The sequence below is a fragment of the Cervus elaphus genome, chromosome 26, assembly GCF_910594005.1.
Source record: "Cervus elaphus chromosome 26, mCerEla1.1, whole genome shotgun sequence".
NCBI lineage: Eukaryota > Metazoa > Chordata > Mammalia > Artiodactyla > Cervidae > Cervus > Cervus elaphus.
In genome coordinates, this window is record NC_057840.1 from 40,521,482 (window position 1) to 40,541,024 (window position 19,543).

Here is a 19,543-nt window from a genome sequence, read left to right on the forward strand (position 1 = left end):
CGTTATTCAAACTTAGTCACTTGCATATGGAAAAGCACAAAGCAAAGTGGAATCAGAAAGTTGGGGAACGTGAGCCCTATACCTCAGAACATGTTAGGAGACTCACTGGTCATCTCTCCAGTCCCCTCTTATACAGACCGGAGTAACCTAGGAAACTTAAGTCACTCAGTGATGGCAGGGCGTGGAAAATGTAACTTGGTCTCTCGACTCCCAGGAAAAAGCACGTTTCCCCTTGCTTTCTCATGGCGCAAATCTGGACAGTTATTTTGGCAGCTGAAAGAATGCTCTGCCCAGTAGCATGAGATAAATGTTATGCTGAGATAATCTATGTTAAGTAAGTGAGCTAATTTTGTGACTTGGCCGCATGTCGCAGTTTGCGGCTGCCAGAGGATCAGAAGGAGAATTAAAATTCTATGAGCTACACATGGCCCCCGATGAGTCAAATAACCTCCTTCTACAGAGTTTCAGGAATGAGAAAAAAAAAAAAATCTCACAACCCATCTTTAGAAGAGGTAGAGAGGACATCTTTTAAAAATTACTGAATAAATTTATGAATTCATAACTGTTTTTCAAAGCAGCAGATACGTCCATTGACATCTCATTTTATGACACGTAGGGAGCCAAAGTCTTCTGAACCCCTTTACAAATGTTCTGTGCCTCTTTCCAAACTCTGTTTTAAAAGTAACATTTTTTGTTCTTCACAAAGTAATATATGTTGATTGTGGAAACCTTGATAAGCACAAAAGGAGAAATAGATTTTAACTTACATAGATTTAAATGTATTTCATTCATCCTACGAATCGCGTATATCCATGGTTAAGATTTGATATATCCTAGTTTTGTTTCTCTGAGTAATATATTTTTACACAAACGTGGGCTCACATTGTGCATTACTATTTTGAAACAGATCTTTTTCTCCCTCTTAATATGCTGTGAACCATTCGCCTCCATCTATAATGGGTGTATAGTAGTCCATTGTATGATCCTATATCATAATTCTTTTAACCAATGTCCTCTATTGACATTTAAGTTGTTCTCAGTTTTTAATAATAAAAAGCAGGATGCAATCAATATTCCTGAAAGTTTCCCTTAGGTCAAAAGGCCTGAGAGTGCTGGGCCGAAGAATATATTACATTGTTAAGGTTTTGAGATATGTAGCCAACTTATTCCTCAGGAGGTAATATTAATTTATTTTCACACAAAAAATAATGGGATGTCTGTTCTCCTTTCTTTCAGAAATGCTATATGTTATCATTTAAAACTAATTTCTGGGTACTTGTCTGGTTGTTTGGTGGTTAAGACTCTAGTCCAGGGGCCCAGGTTCAATTCCTGGTCAGGGAGCTAGATCTCTCCTGCCTCGACTAAAGAGCCCACAAGAGGCAAAGATCAGTAAGACCCAGCGTAAATTAAAATAAATGAAACCAAACTTTTACTTCATTTCTTTGAAACTGGGAGGAACCAACAATTTGTTTGAGGCTGGGAGGAGCAAACCACGAACTTCTTAAATGTATTTACTGCCCCTTTCCTTCTTTGTGTGTGTGTGTGTTGCCTGTTCATCCTTTTTGCCCATTTTTTTATTGGAATATTTGCCTTTTTCCCAATCATTTGCAAGAGCTCTTTAAAGACACTACCCTTTATTACATATGAAAACAAATATGTTTGTACTTTATAACTTGCATTTTGTGGAGTTTTTGACATACAGATTTTAAAACTTTAATCAGAACATCTTTTCCTTATGTATGCTACCTTGTCATATATTTAGAAAGGGTTTCCCCAACCCCCAAATCTCAAGTTTATGTATGTTTTTCTACTTCTTGTATCTTTTTGTTTTTTTACATTTAAATCCTTGGTATAAGATTTGAGATATGGCTCCAACTTTAGATTTTTTTTCCCCCTAAAAGATTGTTTATCATAATTCCATTTATTGGATAATCCATGCTTACCCTACTGATTTGAAATTCTATATCAGATACAGAATCTCATAGAATTTGCATCTATTTGGGAATGCTCTATTTTTTTTTCAGTGTTTCATTTTTCCCCCCAGGACAATTATTTCCCCTCATAATTTTACTTTTGTAAATATTGTCACCTGTGTATTCTTCCAGATGGAACTTAGAATCATTTTTTTCCAGGTTGTCAAAATTCCCCCAAATTATATTGATACTTTGCTTGGCAGTGTAGTAGATACATAAAGTCAACTAGGCAGAGAATGTCTCTCCATGTTTTAAAAAATCTCCTTCAAGTCTCTATATTTGTTTTATAGTTCTCTTCATGAGACTTCCCTACTATTTTGGGGAGTTAGGTTTATTCCTAGAATTTTGTGCTGTTTTTTCTGTTGTAAATAGGGTTCTATCCCCCTTATAGCTTCCAAATAGTTGTTGCTAATATGATATATTCTAAACCTTCTGGAATGTATCGATAGATAGATAGATAGGTTTATAATAGTCAACTTATTCAAGATTCTTATTCATTTTAACCATCCTGTGTTGACTAAAAATAAAAGAGTATGTGATCATAGTGGATGAGCACTAAAGTATAGTATATTTATAAATAGTATCCACTAGTTCTATACTTCCATCCTTAATTTTCTTTTCCTCAGTGCTAAAGATAAAATCTTATTATTGTACAGAATGAGACATAAGCTGGTTCTTGCAGCCTTGCTACTGTCCTTGTATTAATGCCCTTCAAATTTCAATAAAAGCTGATCATATTTTCCTGGTGATAATGGTGACGCACTGCCCTGCCCTCGCGTGATTTCTAGTGCCCTGTTTTTACCTTTGTTCTCATCTCCTTGTCTTATAATATTGCAAACACTGACAACTCAAATTGATCTCTATCATTGTACAATATTTAGTAGCTTCTGATAATGCAGAAACTGCGCCCCATGGAGTAGAAACACACACAAATATTTCTCGCTCTGGCCTTCGATAGAAGAATTGATTTTCATTTATGCAGCACAGCAGTTTTCTGTGTGTGTTCAGAGAACTTTGACCAAATTTGAGGGAAATTAAAACTTTGCAAGGACAAAGCCATCTTTATTTTGTTTTGTTCAATGGTAAGTCTTTGCCATCCATGCAGGAAAAGAAACAGTATGGCCAAAAAAAGATAGTCATTAATTTTCATTTTGCTTTGAGCATGTTTTGAATTAACTCAGTTTAAAAAGATCATAGCTACTAAGCACTTTCTTTTTCTCCTTTCTTTAATTGCGCTAATTAGTGATGTGTGTGTGTGTGTGTGTATGTACACACATAGATAGACAAAGAGATAATTTTGCCCTATAGGATCTGGACAGACCATCCCAAAAAGAAATTTTGATAATTATCAACATTTGACAGTTCAAGGTCTTTCCATGAACTACAATGCCCTTGAACTACAGGCACCCAAATTGTCATAGTTTCAATGTGGAGAAACTAAGGGTTATTTTCTCCATTGGGTCAAAAAAAAAAAAATGACTCTCTTCATCAGTGCCATTCAATGTTCCTATTTTCAGGGATGTATGCTTTCAGAACTATCTTTTAAGAATACTGGATTTATACTCGTGGAATTATTTTCACAATAGAATGAAGGCTGATGTTTGCCATTGCCCAGTCACAAAGTTCCCTCTCATAGCCATCTCCTGAACTGCAGGAGAGCACACACATTGGGACCAAACCTCCCCTTGAATACAGTTTAATTTAATGGGCCTTCCTTACCTGAACTTGACTTCCACTCCAGACCACAGCTACTATCTCTCATGGTATTTTTCTATCTGTGCCTCCTGGAACCACAACACAAGACAAGTAGGTTGAGAATCACTGCTCTGGGTGATCTTGATCATCAGCCAAGTTTAAGATCTATCATTAAAAGTTATTTGTTTTTTGTTTGTTTGGTTTTTTTTTTTAATATTTATTTATTTGACTGTCCTGGGTGTTAGTTGCAGTACACAGGATCTTGGATCGTTGCTGTGGCATGCTGCATCTTAATTGCAGCATGGGGAATCTAGTTCCCTGACCAGGGATCAAACCCTGGTCCCAGCATTGGCAGCATGGAGTCTTAGCCCCTGGAGCACCAGGGCAGGACCAAAAGTTATTTGTTTGTGTGCTTAAATTATTAAAAAACCATACTCTGGGTTTATCTACCCTCCCTAGAATATGAGCCACAAAAGGACAGAGGAATGATCTTATTCATACCATATCCACAGCACCTGGGAGACTATTTAGCATATAGCAAGTACCTAATACATATTCAAATGAGTGAATAAATAAAACCAGCACTTAGGAGCACCTGAAGCTCATTCTTTGAGGCTGCCCTTTCTGTTTTCTATTAAGTAGACAGAAAAAGGTTGCTTTGCCCAATTCTGTACAAATACTTCTATTGTGTTTTTCTCAATCTTTTGTTAAAGCCCTAAGTAGTCAAGTCCTCATGGGGCTAAGAAGTGCCTATTAAAGTTCTCATCTGACAAATGTTCTTTCCTTGACAAAGTTCTCCCCGAAAAGAGATCCAGCCCACAAGCCTTCTGATGACCAAATCTAGAAGAAGCCCCACTCCTCTGCGGTTTCTAAGTGCGATTACCTCCTGCAACTCAAATCCGCGTGCAGGGGAGGCAAGGTTAAGCCCGAGCCTCTTTGTGAAATGTGGGTTCGCCCTTTACACTCCTCATCTCCCCCTTCTTCGCCTGTCAGAGCTCACAATGTAAGCGTTCCCACCATTTCTGACTTCTCACTTTATGCAGGTGAGGGGCTTGGCGTCCCTCCCTCTCAGAGCCAGAGAGCATGGCTCCTGCCCTGTTCACTTCTGATCGCTGAGGACTTCCTAGGCAGCCATGGTCCCCGCAGCCAGCCTTGCTGGCCCTGCTGTGCTCCTGAAGGCGGGACCACCAGAGCGGGTTTGAGCCTCAGTGGAATAAAGTTGGTACCCAGCACCACCATCACCCGTGCCTCCAGCAGGCAGACCAGTCTCTTTTATGGAAGATGCCGGGTCCCCTTGCAGCTCCCCATCCCCAGGAATTTGTCGTAGGTACCCTCATCCCTGCTTGGGGATTCTTTTCTAGATCTCTGCATCTTTAGATGACTCTTCTCCATTTGAGGGCAAGTCTGTGGTCTCTTGTGGTGGCCAGCCCCAGGCTCTTGCCATCTCTGTGCACGTGGGCATGATGGCTAATCCCTCTCACCAGCCGGCAATCTGGTTTGTTTCCAGGGCCCTCGGTCCAGCCCCAAGGGAGTGCAGTTGCTTCCCGCTCCACCCTGGCATCCACTCGTCTCTCACAGCGTCACCCTCTTTTCCCTAAGGTCCCCACCAGCTCCTGCCTCTTGCATCTCATGTCCTCTGCTGGAGTGCTACACGACACATCGGCTGCCTGCCCCGCAGACCGGGGGTGTCCTCGGATGGCAGGAGAGCCAAGCCCCCTGGGGAGGGCCTGGGCTTCCTCTCCAGCATCCTTGCTGTGCTAATGCTCAGCCAGTCCCCCAGTGTTCAGGTTTTCTTGAGAGCGGATGACACACGCTAAGGGGTGCAGCCACACTGTGCCCTCCTTCCATCCACTGGGCACTCCTTGCTTTTAAACATAGGAGTGAGCACCTCAAGGCTCAGCCCTTGGCCCTCTCGCCTTCTGACACCTTCTGACGTTACCTTCTTCCCCCGTGTCACTGTTGGACGTTTATCTCCAGCCTCGGCCCTTCCTCTGAGGTCCTGTTCTGTATACACACCTGCCCATGTGGTGATTCCTCCCGCTTAACACCAGAAGGTGATCTCCCATCCCCACTGCACCTTCCCCCAAACCCTGAAGCTCATCCTGGTCACTTGTTTACCACATCCGTTAATAACTGATGTTCAGTTCAGTTCAGTCGCTCAGTCATGTCCAACTCTTTGCAACCCCATGGACTGCAGCACGCCAGGCTTCCCTGTCCATCACCAACTCCCGGAGCTTACTCAAACTCATGTCCATCAAGTCGGTGATGCCATCCAACCATCTCATCCTCTGTCATTCCTTTCTCCTCCTGCCTTCAATCTTTCCCAGCATCAGGGTCTTTTCTAATAAGTCAGTTCTTTGCATCAGGTGGCCAAAGTATTGGAGCTTCAGCTTCAGCATCGGTCCTTCCAATGAATATTCAGGGCTGATTTCCTTTAGGATTGACTGGTTTGATCTTCTTGCAAGGAGATAATTGATGTTACCATTTCAATATTTCTGGAATCTATTTATTTCTCTCCATCATCACAGCACCACCATGTTGCAGACCGATTTCATCTCTAGCTTGTATTTCAAATCCCTTCTAACTGGTCCTAAATCCATCTTACTTCTCCCTCCCCCAACCCAGCCCATCTTTGAAACTGCAGTCAGTGTGATATTTTTAATTCCTACACAGCGTAGAACTCTTCTTGGCTTCTATGTTAGGGTTCTCTGTCTGGAGAAAAAGCACCAACAGGAGCTATAGATAACAGGAGTTATAGAAAAATAAATCCATAGATTTATTTTTAAGGAATTGGCTCATGCACTTGTGGAGGCTGGCAACTTTGAAATTTGTTGGGTAAGCTGAAAAGCCGGGCAAGAGCTGTTGTAGTCTTGAGTCCAATTTACTCCGGGCAGCAGGTTGGAAACCCAGAGGAGGTTTCTTACATTGCAGTCTCAAGGAGAATTTCTTCTGCATTGGGGAACCTCAGTCTTTGTTCTTAAGGCCTGCAACTGATTGGCTGAGGCCCACCCCCATTAGAGTGGGCAATCTGCTTTACTTGAAGTCTACCAATTTAAATGCTCATCTCACCTAACAATACCTGCGAAGTGGCACCTAGACTGGTGTTTGATGAACATCTGGGCACAGAGCTTGGCCAAGCTGACGTGAAACTAACAATCAAGCTTCCTTTTGCATTTAGGCTGAAGGCCAGCACCCCAAACCTGACTACACGGCTCTGTGTCATCTAGCCCCAGCCTCCTCCCCCACAACGGTCCCATGTTCACTCTGATCCTGGTCACACTGGCCTCCCTTGGGCTCCGGACATACCACCTGCCTCCTGTCCCAGGACTAGAACCCCTGTTGCTCCCTCACCGGAAATGCCCTGCTCCCCACTCCCGGCATGCGTGCATACTCACACACACACCCAACACAAGCAAGTATCTGAACACACGTTGCCTAGGGAAGCCCAGCTCAGTGGTCCTTCAGATCCTGGTTCCAATGCCACCTCTTCCGGGAAGAGGCCCCACACCAGGCAGCCTTCCCTGCTATTCTGAATGCATGACGAGCATTCAGTCGTGTGATTATAATTCATATCTGTCTCCCCCACTAGACTGCAAACTCTTTGAAGGCAGGGACCAGGTCTCCTTGACAGTCTGTGTTGCCCGCCAGGGTGCCTCCAACTCTGGTGGGTGTTGAGAGTGTTGTGAACACTCTGGGATGCGTACCTGGCCTTGGATGTCACGTGTCTTCCATTCCTTGCAGGACTCATTCCTACGACACAGGGCCTGCCCTTGCCTCTGGCCCCCCACGTCGGCTTCCCTTGTTCTCTTGGTCTGGCTTTGCAGATATGCTCTGCTCCTCCTTGGGATGAGTCCCCCTAAGGAGAGGACACCCCCTGACTGCCCATCCTGTGGTCCAGCTTTGAAACTCTGCCTGCCTGAGCCTCACCTCAGGCATCAGCTTCAGTCCTTGAAGACAAGTGTTTAAGACAAAGTGACTTACAAAGCTTTTATTTTTTTTAAAAAACTTTTTATTTTGTGTTGGGGTATAGCCGATTAACCATGTTGTGGTAGTTTCAGGTGAATAGCAAAGGGACTCAGCCATACCTATTCATGTATCCATTCTCCCCCAAGCCCCCTCCCATCCAGGCTGGACTTGGCAAAGCTTTTAACTGGAGGAAGAGGACTGTCACCCTCCATGAACCCTCATATGCATTTTTGTATTTAAATATTTGTGGAAGCAAAGATGCTGCCATCCAAAATACTTGTGAGAAAAAGTCCACATTTTTACTCTCTCAAGTGGAAACCTAACCAACTATTTGTAGACAGACCAGCTTTTCCCCTGCCTTTTCTCCCAAGCACTTAAAATAATAGAGGTTGACTAGTCTGACATCGCTGTTGTTAATATTTTTCCATAAACTTGGAAATAGTTTACAAACTGTTAGCTAAGAGATTGCTTTAAATGGCTCTAAAAATAGCCATTTTGTGATAGATCAACCATCACAAGGTTGGATAGTTTGTGACCCAGATGCTTCAGAGCGTCAATGAAATGAGCCTTATGAAAACTGCGAGTTTGTTAGATCCCACAGCTGTCCTCCAGCACGTGCAATCAGGATAGTCATGGAGGCTTGGGCATGACGCAAATCATACGGTTCCCGTTGACTGTATCCTCATGCAGAGATACTTGATCTTCATTCTTTCCGGTCTGGCAGACAGGTTGTCAGCTAGTGAATGGTCTGTAAAACACCCGTACATCAGGGTATGACGCTGTTCTGCATCTTTTTGATAAAGGAAAAGAATCTTCGTCTACTTTGTTTTTGCAAATTGGGTTTTTTTTTTCCTGTATGCATTTTTAAAAAGTGGAGTTTCAGGGACTTCCCTGGTGGTCCAGTGGTTAAGTTTCCATGCTTCCATTGTAGGAGGCTTGGGTTCAATCCCTGGTAGGGGAACTAGATCCCACATGCTGCACAGTGTGGGCCAAAAAAACAAAGGTGGAGTTGCATTACTTTTCATGGTGGATTTCAGCAACTTTTAAAGCTCATCCATTTCCCCCCTGAATTTGGGGCGGGATTAAATCAGACGGCAGACAAATGGGTCTCTTGGTGTGTTAGCACTCTGATTCCTCCCAAGAAAAGATGGCTTGCGTTTTGGAGAGTGGCTTTGAAATAGGCATATATTAACAACTTACTTAAGACCTCTGGAAGCCCAGGATCTCTCTGTGAGTGAAAAACTTAGTAAGCAGGCCATGTTGTGTCCCTGAACACACCAGCCTCCCATCCCCTCTCCCCAATTCTCCTAATTCTTTGCCCGTAGGCTGACTGCGAGGTTAATACTAGACAGATATTCTGTGACTGTTTCTGCCCCTGTGCCAACAACTCCCAGCCATTTGGAGGGGTGGTAGGGGCAAGGACTTTATGAAGCAGAAGACCGTTTCAGTCTTTTAAGTTTTTTTTTCAAAACGCTAGTGTATAAAAACGTCCTTGAAAAATACTGACTCATATAAACTTGCAGAACTGCTGGAGGTTTTCCCCCCCAAAATTCTAGTGTTCTTTACCCATTAGCTATTGCAGACTTTGACTGTTCATTTTTTTTTTTTTTCATTTATTTTTATTAGTTGGAGGCTAATTACTTCACAACATTGCAGTGGGTTTTGTCATACATTGACATGAATCAGCCATGGAGTTACATGTATTCCCCATCCCAATCCCCCCTCCCACCTCCCTCTCCACCCGATTCCTCTGGGTCTTCCCAGTGCACCAGGCCCGAGCACTTGTCTCATGCATCCCACCTGGGCTGGTGATCTGTATGACTGTTCATTTTCAACAGCTGCACCGTAAACCACAAAGAGCAGGTCTAAGAAGCAGAGGCACCACTGTGGTCAACAGCCAAAGCCAAAACCCAAACCACAGAGTAACTGAGGATTAGAACGGGAACACCCCCTCTGGGCCCTGAGATGCAGCCCCGGGTGTCTGTCATCCTTCCAGCTGAGGAGCAGGTCATGACCGGCCACTGATGCCAGTCTGAATGTTCAAGGGGCGTGTCTTTTGTCCTCAGGTGGGTGTTGGAAGCCTTGGGTTTCAAGGCTCCATTATCCCATCTGCCCTTTATTTGGGCACACTAGAAAGCCATTGGTCTGGGGCAACAGTTGAATGTATTATGTGAAAGAAACAATTTGGGGATTGTACCCTGAGATACACTGAGAAGAACTAAAGAGTCTCTTGATGAAAGTGAAAGAGGAGAGTGGAAAAGCTGGCTTAAAACTCAACATTCAGAGAACTAAGATCGTAGCATCCGGTCCCATCACTTCATGGCAAATAGATGGGGAAAGAATGGAAACAGTGACAGACTTTATTTTCTTGGACTCCAAAATCACTGCAGATGGTGACTGCAGCCATGAAATTAAAAGACACTTGCTCCTTAGAAGAAAAGCTATGACCAACCTAGACAGCATGTTAAAAAGCAGAGACGTTATTTTGCCAACAAAGGTCTGTCTAGTCAAAGCTATGGTCTTCCCAGTAGTCATGCATGGATGTGAGAGTTGGACTATAAAGAAAGCTGAGCGCCGAAGAATTTATGCTTTTGAACTGTGGTGTTGGAGAAGACTCTTGAGAATCCCTTGGACTGCAAGGAGATCCAACAAGTCCATCCTAAAGGAAATCAGTCCTGAATATTCACTGGAAGGACTGATACTGAAGCTGAAACTCCAATACTTTGGCCACCTGATGTGAAGAGCTGACTCATTTGAAAAGACCCTGATGCTGGGAAAGATTGAAGGCAGGAGGAGAAGGGGACGACAGAGGATGAGATGGTTGGATGGCATCACTGACTCGATGGACATGAGTTTGAGTAAACTCTGGGAGTTGGTGATGGACAGGGAGGCCTGGTGTGCTGCAGTCCATGGGGTCACAAAGAGTCGGACAGGACTGAGCAACTGAACTGAACTGAACTGAGATACACAGCTATCCATATTGCCCGCCCCTTCCAGGTGGCGATGACTAAATGGGTCTCTGGACCAGCAAAAGGTATAAGGAGGACATGTAAAGGGGCTTCTCTGGTGGTCCACTTGCTGAGAATCTGCCTGGCAATGCAGGGATGTGGGTTCAGTCCCTGGCTGGGGAACTATGATCCCACATGCCTTGGAGAAACTAGAGAGATTCTGCGTGCCACAATTAAGACCTGAAGCAATCAAATGTTTTTAGAAAGAGAGAGAGAGGACCAGTAAAGAGGAGCAACAGCCCCAAAAGGACCTTGAGAGAGGAGCTCCTGGGGCGGGGGGAGTCCCCGAGCTGTGTGACTCTGACTGGTGGGCGTGCAGGCCTGGGGACACCGATCCCATGCTTCCCAGCATCCTTCCTCCAGACCAGCCAGGACAACTGGTCTTCCATTCAGCAGGCAGTTCTTAGGGACCTACTGTGTGCTGGACCCTCTGCAGGACAGCGGGAACATGAAAGCAGTCAGGCCTCATCCCCCTCCTGGCACCACATCTGGGGGAAGACTCGGAGATAAACCCTCGTGGTCACCACCCCAGTAGAGGGTCTCCCCTCGGGCCTGCGAGCCTCTCCAGCTGTTACGTTCCTGCAACATCCCCAGCTGCCAGGACCGGGCTGGCACCTTTGAGCACGACATAGATCTGCTGGCTGGATAAACACGCTGTCAAGTGCAGTGAGAGCCCAAGGAAGCGAGTGCCCTCAGCGCGTTTGCACAGGAGAGGCTTGAAGTGGACCGTCTAGGATGAGGCACATCCAGAGCTCAGGACGGCCCGAGCAGAGAAGAGATGCTGGGAGCCTGAACAGCGAGGCCTGTTCCGGGTCCCAAGGAGGCCACAGCCCCGGACTCGGGTAAGATTGTGCAGCAGGAAGAGAAGGACCAGCCCGCACAGACGACCTTGGTGCATCACCAGAGGCCGGGGTGGGGGGGTCTCCATCGCCCGATGTGCACTTAGGAAGCAGGCTCTGAAGGCTGGGAGGGCAGCAGACCAGGGGTGGCGGGGGACTCACGGTTCATCAAACAGTCCAGCAGGACCCCTTGCTCACCGCTCTTCACGCGTCATCTCTGTTGTTTATGGGTCCTTCATTGCCTCTGGTGCGGTATTTTGCATATATTAAATAGGGAATCATTTATAAAGGTAAATCATTCAGCTTCCCAGGTGACTCTAGTGAAGAACCCGCCTGCCAATGCAGCAGACGTGAGAAATGCAGGTGCCATCCCTGGGTCGGGAAAATCCCCCTGGAGAAAGGAATGGCAACCCACTCCAGTGTTCTTGCCTGGAGAATCCCATGGACAGAGGAGCCTGGAGGGCTACAGTCCATGGGGTCGCAGAGTCAGACATGACTGCAGAGACAGCACACTCGCTATTAAAACTAGGCTTTTTTTAGGAGTCATTCTAGTGTGAATAAGTTTGTCATCCCTGCTTCTTAAAACATTTTTCTTGGCAAAGCAGTTTTTAAACTTTTCTGGTTAAAGTAACACAAGTGTTATTGATTGGGTTATTGTTACTTTTAAACCTCTGTGGACCCAGAGGGATGGGATGGGGAGGGAGGTGGGAGGGGGTGTTCAGGATGGGGAACACATGTACACCCATGGAGGATTCAAGTCAATGTATGGCAAAACCAATACAATATTGTAAAGTAAAATAAATAAACAAATAAATTTTTTAAAAAAAGACCTCTATCTGACTCTCTGGTTTTCCTAGTTTTTCTAGTTTTCCATGTTTGCAAGAGCTAAAGAGATACAGTAGATTTCACAGCTGACATAAGGCTAGTGAGGCAAAGTCATAATTAATTTAGACCTCAGTGGCATTCCGTTGGCACTGGAAGAGCTCTGACCTTATCTTCGATTATGTTCAAAGCCAGTTATTTTTACCCTGATGCTCCAGGAAGTACACTTTGTTTTCTCATCACAGAATCAGTTGGGATGCCACCCTCTTCCCAGTATCCACGCTTTGGGAGCTGGTGCTTCTCTGGTGCCTGCTGAACTCATTCTCATTTCATGGGGCAGACACCTGGGGTGCCAGGCAGGTGGGGGATATGCCAAGAGAGGGTGTCCTGCCTGGCAAGATCACCCAGAGTTCTTGGTTTATAATAACAGTCCCTCTGTTTCATTATTCCAAGTAGAATGACTGTCCTCAATGAAGAGGTAAAGCAGAAGGGCTGTTCCTCACTCTCTCCCTGTCCCTGCTTCGTGCCATTTACCCATTCACTGTAAGAATTAAAAAAAAATAATTTTTTTTAAGAATTGTCTAAGATTCGAAGAGATCAAGGAGATCAAGCCAGTCAATCCTAAAGGACTGACTATTCATTGGAAGGATTGATGCTGAAGCTGCAATAATTTGGCCGCCTGATTTGAAGCACTGACTCATTGGAAAAGACCCTGATGCTGGGAAAGATTGAAGGCAGGAGGAGAAGGGGACAACAGAGGATGAGATGGTTGGATGGCATCACTGACTCGATAGACATGAGTTTGAGTAATCTCTGGGAGTTGGTGATGGACAGGGAGGCCTGGCATGCTGTGGTCCATGGGGTCGCAAAGAGTCGGACACGACTGAGAGACTGAACAGACCTGAAGATGGAAAGAGCATAATAAGGTCTTGAAGAGTTAGGAGAGGGGGATAAAAAAAAAGACTGCGGTAAATGGGGCACCTCCTGAAACCATGACTTGTGAATGCTGTGAGTGAGAGCAGCCTGGAGGCCCCGAGGGTGCCGCTCTGCAGAGACCATTGGCTGTTCCAGGTCACCAGGTTCTCTGTGTGAAAACGCTTGGGGGGCTGACTGTGCTGTGTGAAGCGGCCCCCTCCTGCCCACAAAGTTTTTCTAGGTTTCTGTGCTCTGTAAGTGCAGCCTTCTACCACGTACATGAGTGTGCTGCTGCTGCTGCTGCTAAGTCGCTTCAGCTGTGTCCGACTCTGTGCGACCCCATAGACGGCAGCCCACCAGGCTCCCCCGTCCCTGGGATTCTCCAGGCAGTGGGGTGCCCTTTCCTTCTCCATACATGAGTGTACAGGGGTACGAAACAAAGAGGCACGTGAGGTTAAGAGGCGCATGTGACGTGTGGGTGGGCAGTGTTTATAGGCATCCGGGGACTAGGTTCTCAAACTTGAGGGTGTGTGACACCCTCCCCCCTGGCGGGGAGGGAGCACGGTGACCTCAGTAGCTATGGGTGGGACTGAGAGACAGTTCACTTCTCTGACAAGCTCTCAGACAGTGGGGATACTGCGTGGACCGCAGTGACCAGGCCCTGCAATGGTGGTTCTCAGCTTTGGCTGCAAATTTCCATACACGAGGAGCTCTTGAAACTTCTGATGGCAGGTTGCACCCCTCCAAGGACATGAGAATATATATATATATATATATATATATATATATATATATATATATATATATATCTGAGGGCGGGTCGGTAGCATCAGTTGTTTTGAAAGCTCTCCATGCAATTCCTGCCCAAGTTGAGTTTGTGGGGTGGGGGTTGGGGGAAAGCTGAGTGGATCATGGGACTCCTTCCTATCACTTTGGAAATTTACCAAAAGTATGTTGCAGCTGTCACTGTCTGACAGTGTCTGAGTTAAATGAACAGCTACCTTTAGTGTTTCCATCTCTGTTTTCAAAGAGCACTGTGACGTTTCCCAAGATTCCCTCCACCCACCAGGCTCTGCTCCACCTGTTTATCAGCCGCAGAGTCTCAGCTGAAGCCCTCACGGACGTTCTCACTCTTCTCCATTGACCCGTGGCCTCCTGTTTCCACTGCTAGCTGCCCTCAATTCTTTATGGCTGTGAGGAGTCTAGATGAGAAGACTGTTTTATCTTCCTGCGGAGCAGGGGTTCTCAGCCCTACAGCACATTACAGTCACCAGGGGCACTTCTGATTTATTGGATCTGGGGCAGGTCCCTGTGCTAGGGGAGTTTGAGAAGCTCCCTGGGTGATTCTCATGTGAACTCGGGGAGGAGAGCCAGGTTATAAGATTAAAATAAACTTCAAAAAAATAGTATTTTCTTCAACATTTTGAAAACTGGTTTTAAAAAAATTAAAGATGTTGGTCAAACAATAAACTATAGAAATTAATTTTTTTTAATGTATGCTTAATGATTTAGTTGGGACTTCCCAGGTGGCGCTCAGTAGTAAAGAACTTGCCTGCCAATGCAGGAGATGCATGAGATGTGAGTTCAATCCCTGAGTCGGGAAGGTCCCCAGGAGGAGGGCATGGCAACCCACTCCAGCATTCTTGCCTGGAGAATCCCACGGACAGAGGAGCCTGGCGGGCTATGGTCCATGGGGTCGCAAAGAGTTTGAGACTTAGGGACTGAAAGTGTGTTAGTCACTCAGTCGTGTCTGACTCCTTGTGACCCCATGGACTGTAGCCCACCAGGCACCTCTGTCTATGGGATCCTCCAGGCAAGAATACGGGAGTGGGTTGCCATTTCCTTCTCCAGGGAAGGGACTGAACACCGTTAATTAGGACAACGCTAACTGGGGAAGGATTTTCATGCACAAGTAACAGTATGGCCCGGAGAGGCAGTCACAGGGGCGGCCCTCTAGCGCATGGTCATTCTGGGCCCCGCCGTTTGTGTCTCCAAGGTGACCTGGGATGGAGCGCGGGAAGGGTGGGTGTGGCTCAGGGGAGGCGCCCATTGGCTGGGCAGGGCCACGTGTGTGGCACCCCATTGGCCAGAGCTCAGTCACATGGTCTCTCCCACGTGCCTGGACTCCTAATTTCAGTCCCAAGCTCCGAAGCCGCGGAAAGGCCAGCGCTCTGCGTCCTACCGCATTTGTGTGTCCGGCGTCAGGTGCCTGTGGGCCTTGCACTTGGAAATGAGACTCCAGGCCGCCTGGGGGCAGGATCCTGCAGAGTTCACGTGCTGTGTTAAGCGCCTGTACTCTTTTTTTTTCTTTTCTCCACAGATATCGCAAACGGCACCAGTTCAGGGGGGTACCGCCCACCTCCCAGAACCAAAGAAGTCATCATCAATGGCCAGACTGTGAAACTTAAATATTGTTTCACCTGCAAGATTTTCCGGCCCCCTCGTGCCTCTCACTGTAGCCTTTGCGATAACTGCGTAGGTGAGTCAAAGCCAAAATTGCCTCTGTTCCACCTTTAAGGCTTGTGCTAAAATGTCTGCAGCTGATGGAGTAGGCTGATTTCCTTTGACCAGACCTTGTTCTTAAACAGAGCCAGCATGCGTGTCTCTTTAATCCTTCAAAACTAAGCAACTGGGTAATAGTTATTTCAGTCCTGTTGCCCCTGATCTGATCTAAGGTCTGCCGCTGATCCCCTTCACCAAGCCTAGCCTTGCTGGATCTCTTTTTTTCCCTTTTTACATCCTGCAACACATCCCTAGGACAGCACAGTGCCCCGGGTCTTCTCCTTCCAGGAATACTCACCAGAGTGGGGGTTCTTGTTCCTTGGAGGTTCCAGATCAGCAGACACTTGAAATAAAACCATGATACCTGTAGACCCTCCATTGCCGGAGGAGCTGGCCATGTGTGTAGCTGGATTCTCCCAGCTCTTCAGAAGGCATTCTGCTTGGGGAGCTGGAGGCCATGGAAGCCCAAGGAGAGGAAAAGGGGCAAAGGCCCAGAGGCTGCTGGGCCCACATTTAGGTTGTTACTCTTCCCAGAGACCACCAAGATCTGCCCTTGCTGTCAGCTTGCTTCCTCCAGGACAGGCTAGGAAACAGGCAGAGGAATCACAGTGGAGCACAGAGGGCCTCAGCTGTAAGGCTTAGCCTTGATGTTGGGTTGCCAGCAGCGCAGCACAGGATTTCTGCCTCTATATGGGTCCCAGCCCCTGGGAATTACTTAGCAAGCTCATCCCATCACACCGAGAGATATTACCTACACTTGCAGACCATTACTCTGCCCCAGGATGGAACGTCTCAGAGATGAAGTTGGCAAGAAGATGGTGGAAGCCCCAAGTGACAGGAAGGGTAATAAGGGACCACAACTTTGCCACATGGGGGAAGACCCACATGTCTTCAGTCCCATAGTCTGCCTCTAACAGAAATAACCAGGGATTTTCCTGGGAAAACAGGCATGGAAATCCTGTTAACCTCACACCTGAAAAGACAGAACATCTCAGAACAAACCTTGTTCCCCTTAGTAACACATAAGCGATTGCTAACATTTTCCAAGTTTGTGGTCTTGATTCTTCTTCAGAAAAAAAAAAAAAAAAAATTATATAATGTGTTTCCTGCTGTGCAAAGCTGTTTTGTTTATTGGTCTGAAATTTACTTTATCCTAACTTTAATGATAATCTACAATTTGGTAGAAATCTGTGTTTTCCCTCTCAGACCTTTTCTTGGTTTTATTAACTTGGAAAAATTACTGTTAACCTTTGCCTCCCCAGCAAAACATCATGGAATTTTGTTGTCTTTCTCGTGTATAAGAACCAGTTAAGAGCCTGAAATCTGGCACCCAATGACCTGGGTACAAATACTAGCTTCGTGATTTAGACGAGCTACCCCAACTCTGTATTCCTTGGTTTTCTTATCTCTGCAATGACGTCAGTAGCAGTGCCTACCTCATGGGACAATTGAGAGAGCAAATGAGTTAAAGTGTACAAAGTACTCAGCCTAGTGCCTGGCTTTTGCCAAATTCTCTGTGGTTGTTAGCTGTTACTCTGTTATTACTACTGCTCTCTTGACACTTCTGATTGGCTTTCTCTGGCCATTATCTTGGTCTGCTGTAGCCCTCTGCAGGTATGATGACCAAACCTGTCCCTGGTCCTTTATGTGAGGACACATACCAGGGTTTCTACAAGGTCACAAGATGCCTTTGTGTGATTTCTGATACCCTTCCAGGTGACTCCAACCCCAGTGACCATCCCATGCCCATCTTGAGGACACTCAAGCCAAAGCAGCCCACTAGCTTAAATATCTTCAGGGAAACAATCCATAGGGATTCACGGGATCCTTTCTTGGGTTGTGATTTTGGGATTACATGATGGAATATTATATGATGGGATAATATGTAACTTATACTCTTTCACCTAAAAATCTTCTATTATTTTGCATATCTTCTCCTGGAAGTCTAATGACTTGTTCCCATTGACATTTACAGGGAGGGAGTAGTTACCTACAGACCTGAAGAGTTTATGGGGCATCTCTCTCTTTTTTTTTTTTTTTTTTATTATTTATAAACGTGTTTACCCATTGCTAGATAACTGACTGTTTCTATTTGTTTGTTTGTATTCCATCTGTAGGATAGATTCCTGATCATGATAAAATGTTCCTTTCTGTCTCATGGTGTTTTAAAATTCTCTTCGATTATATCATAAAACACTTTCTGAAAGTTCATCAAATTCTCTTGTTTGTTCCCTCCACCATTGGTTTAAGAACCCTTAAAAAACCCTGATGTATTAGGTGTAAAATCCTCTTACCAGAATTATTCATCTAGTTAATGGTATACTTCTGTGGTGGTTTTAATTGCTAAGTCATATCCAACTCTTGCGACCCCAGGGACAGTAGCCTGCCAGGCTCCTCTGTCCATGGGATTTTCCAGGCAAGAATACTGGAGTGGGTTGCCATTTCCTTCTCCAGGGGATCTTCCCATCCAGGAATTGAGCCTGGGTCTCCTGCATTGCAGGCAGATTCTTTACCAGCTGAGCCAGTAGAAACCCCCAGTGAGACAGTAAGAGCCACCAGTCTGTAGTGTCCAGGAGCCCTTCTGATAGGTTCTGAGCAACCTTTCTGGTAACTCCACGTCACCATGGTAACCCAGAACTCCACAAGCAAGCCTGACGACGTCCTGGAATGGCAGGATGCAGAGCCACAAGGGGAAAGGAGAGGAAGGGGGAAGGTTTGGGGTGGGCTCAGAGGAGGGAACTAGACGAGGAGCACATTGCCAGTGGGTGCCTGTAAGCTTCACTTGACGGTCCTTGGGCTGGAAGTGGGCAAACTGTAATCAGGGCCCCGCTCTGTGGAGGACAGGTGAGAGGAACAGCACACAGCTGATGGAAAGTGAATGTACTTGCTGCACTCGGGGAACAACCACACAGTGACTCAGACCTACATCATTTTGGCTTTCGAGTTCATTACACTGCATTTGGGCCTTTGGTGTGACCCATTAGCTGACCAACAAATTGGACCTCGCCCATTTGGGAAAATAGAGTGGAAAGCATTTGTCTCCAATGGAGACGTACAATTGCAGAGTTTGCCACCACTTTATTTTTAGACGGCAAGTTTTTAATTGAAAGAATTCAACTTTTTGCAGCCGGGGAAAAAAGTACAATGATGTGCTGAAAGCCAGCGTTCGAACATGTGGCTTCCCTTCCATGGTAATAAATGGGCTCAGGTTGGTCCTTCCTAGGCATGCAAATCAATGTCACTTTGCACTAGGAGAGGAGAGAAGAAAATGCAGCTTCCCGAAGCATGTTTTTCTTTGTTAAGTAAGTTTGGGATGAGAGCAAAGTCGTAGGGGCTCTGTAGTTTTAGTCGAGGGCTGAAGGAAAAGCTTTTTGGGGAGCACACTCTGTTGCTAACAGAACAGGTTAGCAGAGCCGGGGGCTTGGGACACGGCTCTAAGGACAGATGCCCAGGACTGGGTCCTGGTCCTGCCCTTGGATAATATTGGAACCTGGGCAGGTTACCCTCAACTGTTTCCACATCTGTAAGATGGGATGATCCCAGTACTGCCTTGTAGGTTTCTTCTAAGGATGAAGCGAGACAGTGCCCAGCACGCATGGACCTGGTGCACACCGAGGTCTCACAAAGGGCCTGCCAGCCAAGTGTTGTTACCGTGCGTAGTGGGAGCAGGCTGCCGCAGTGCTCGCAGGTTAACTGTAGAATGAGACTGTCATCACAAGCCATGGGAGCCCCCTTGTTTTCCTGTAATCTGGGAGGCTTTCCATGATCTGCAGCTGCAGAAATGAATACATTCTCTCTCCCTCTCTCTGACTTTGTCTCTTTT

At 46.0% G+C, this 19,543-nt stretch overlaps 1 protein-coding gene across 5 annotated transcripts in view; it reads left to right on the forward strand.

The window, feature by feature from the left end:
* The window catches only part of ZDHHC14 (zinc finger DHHC-type palmitoyltransferase 14), a 277,903-nt gene that overhangs the window by 185,024 nt on the left and 73,336 nt on the right, over positions 1–19,543 (forward strand). For all 5 annotated transcript variants that reach the window (XM_043888082.1, XM_043888084.1, XM_043888085.1 and 2 more), the window contains exon 3: positions 15,539–15,697. In XM_043888082.1, coding sequence (XP_043744017.1) covers positions 15,539–15,697 — 159 coding nt within the window. The remainder of the gene's footprint in view (positions 1–15,538; positions 15,698–19,543) is intronic.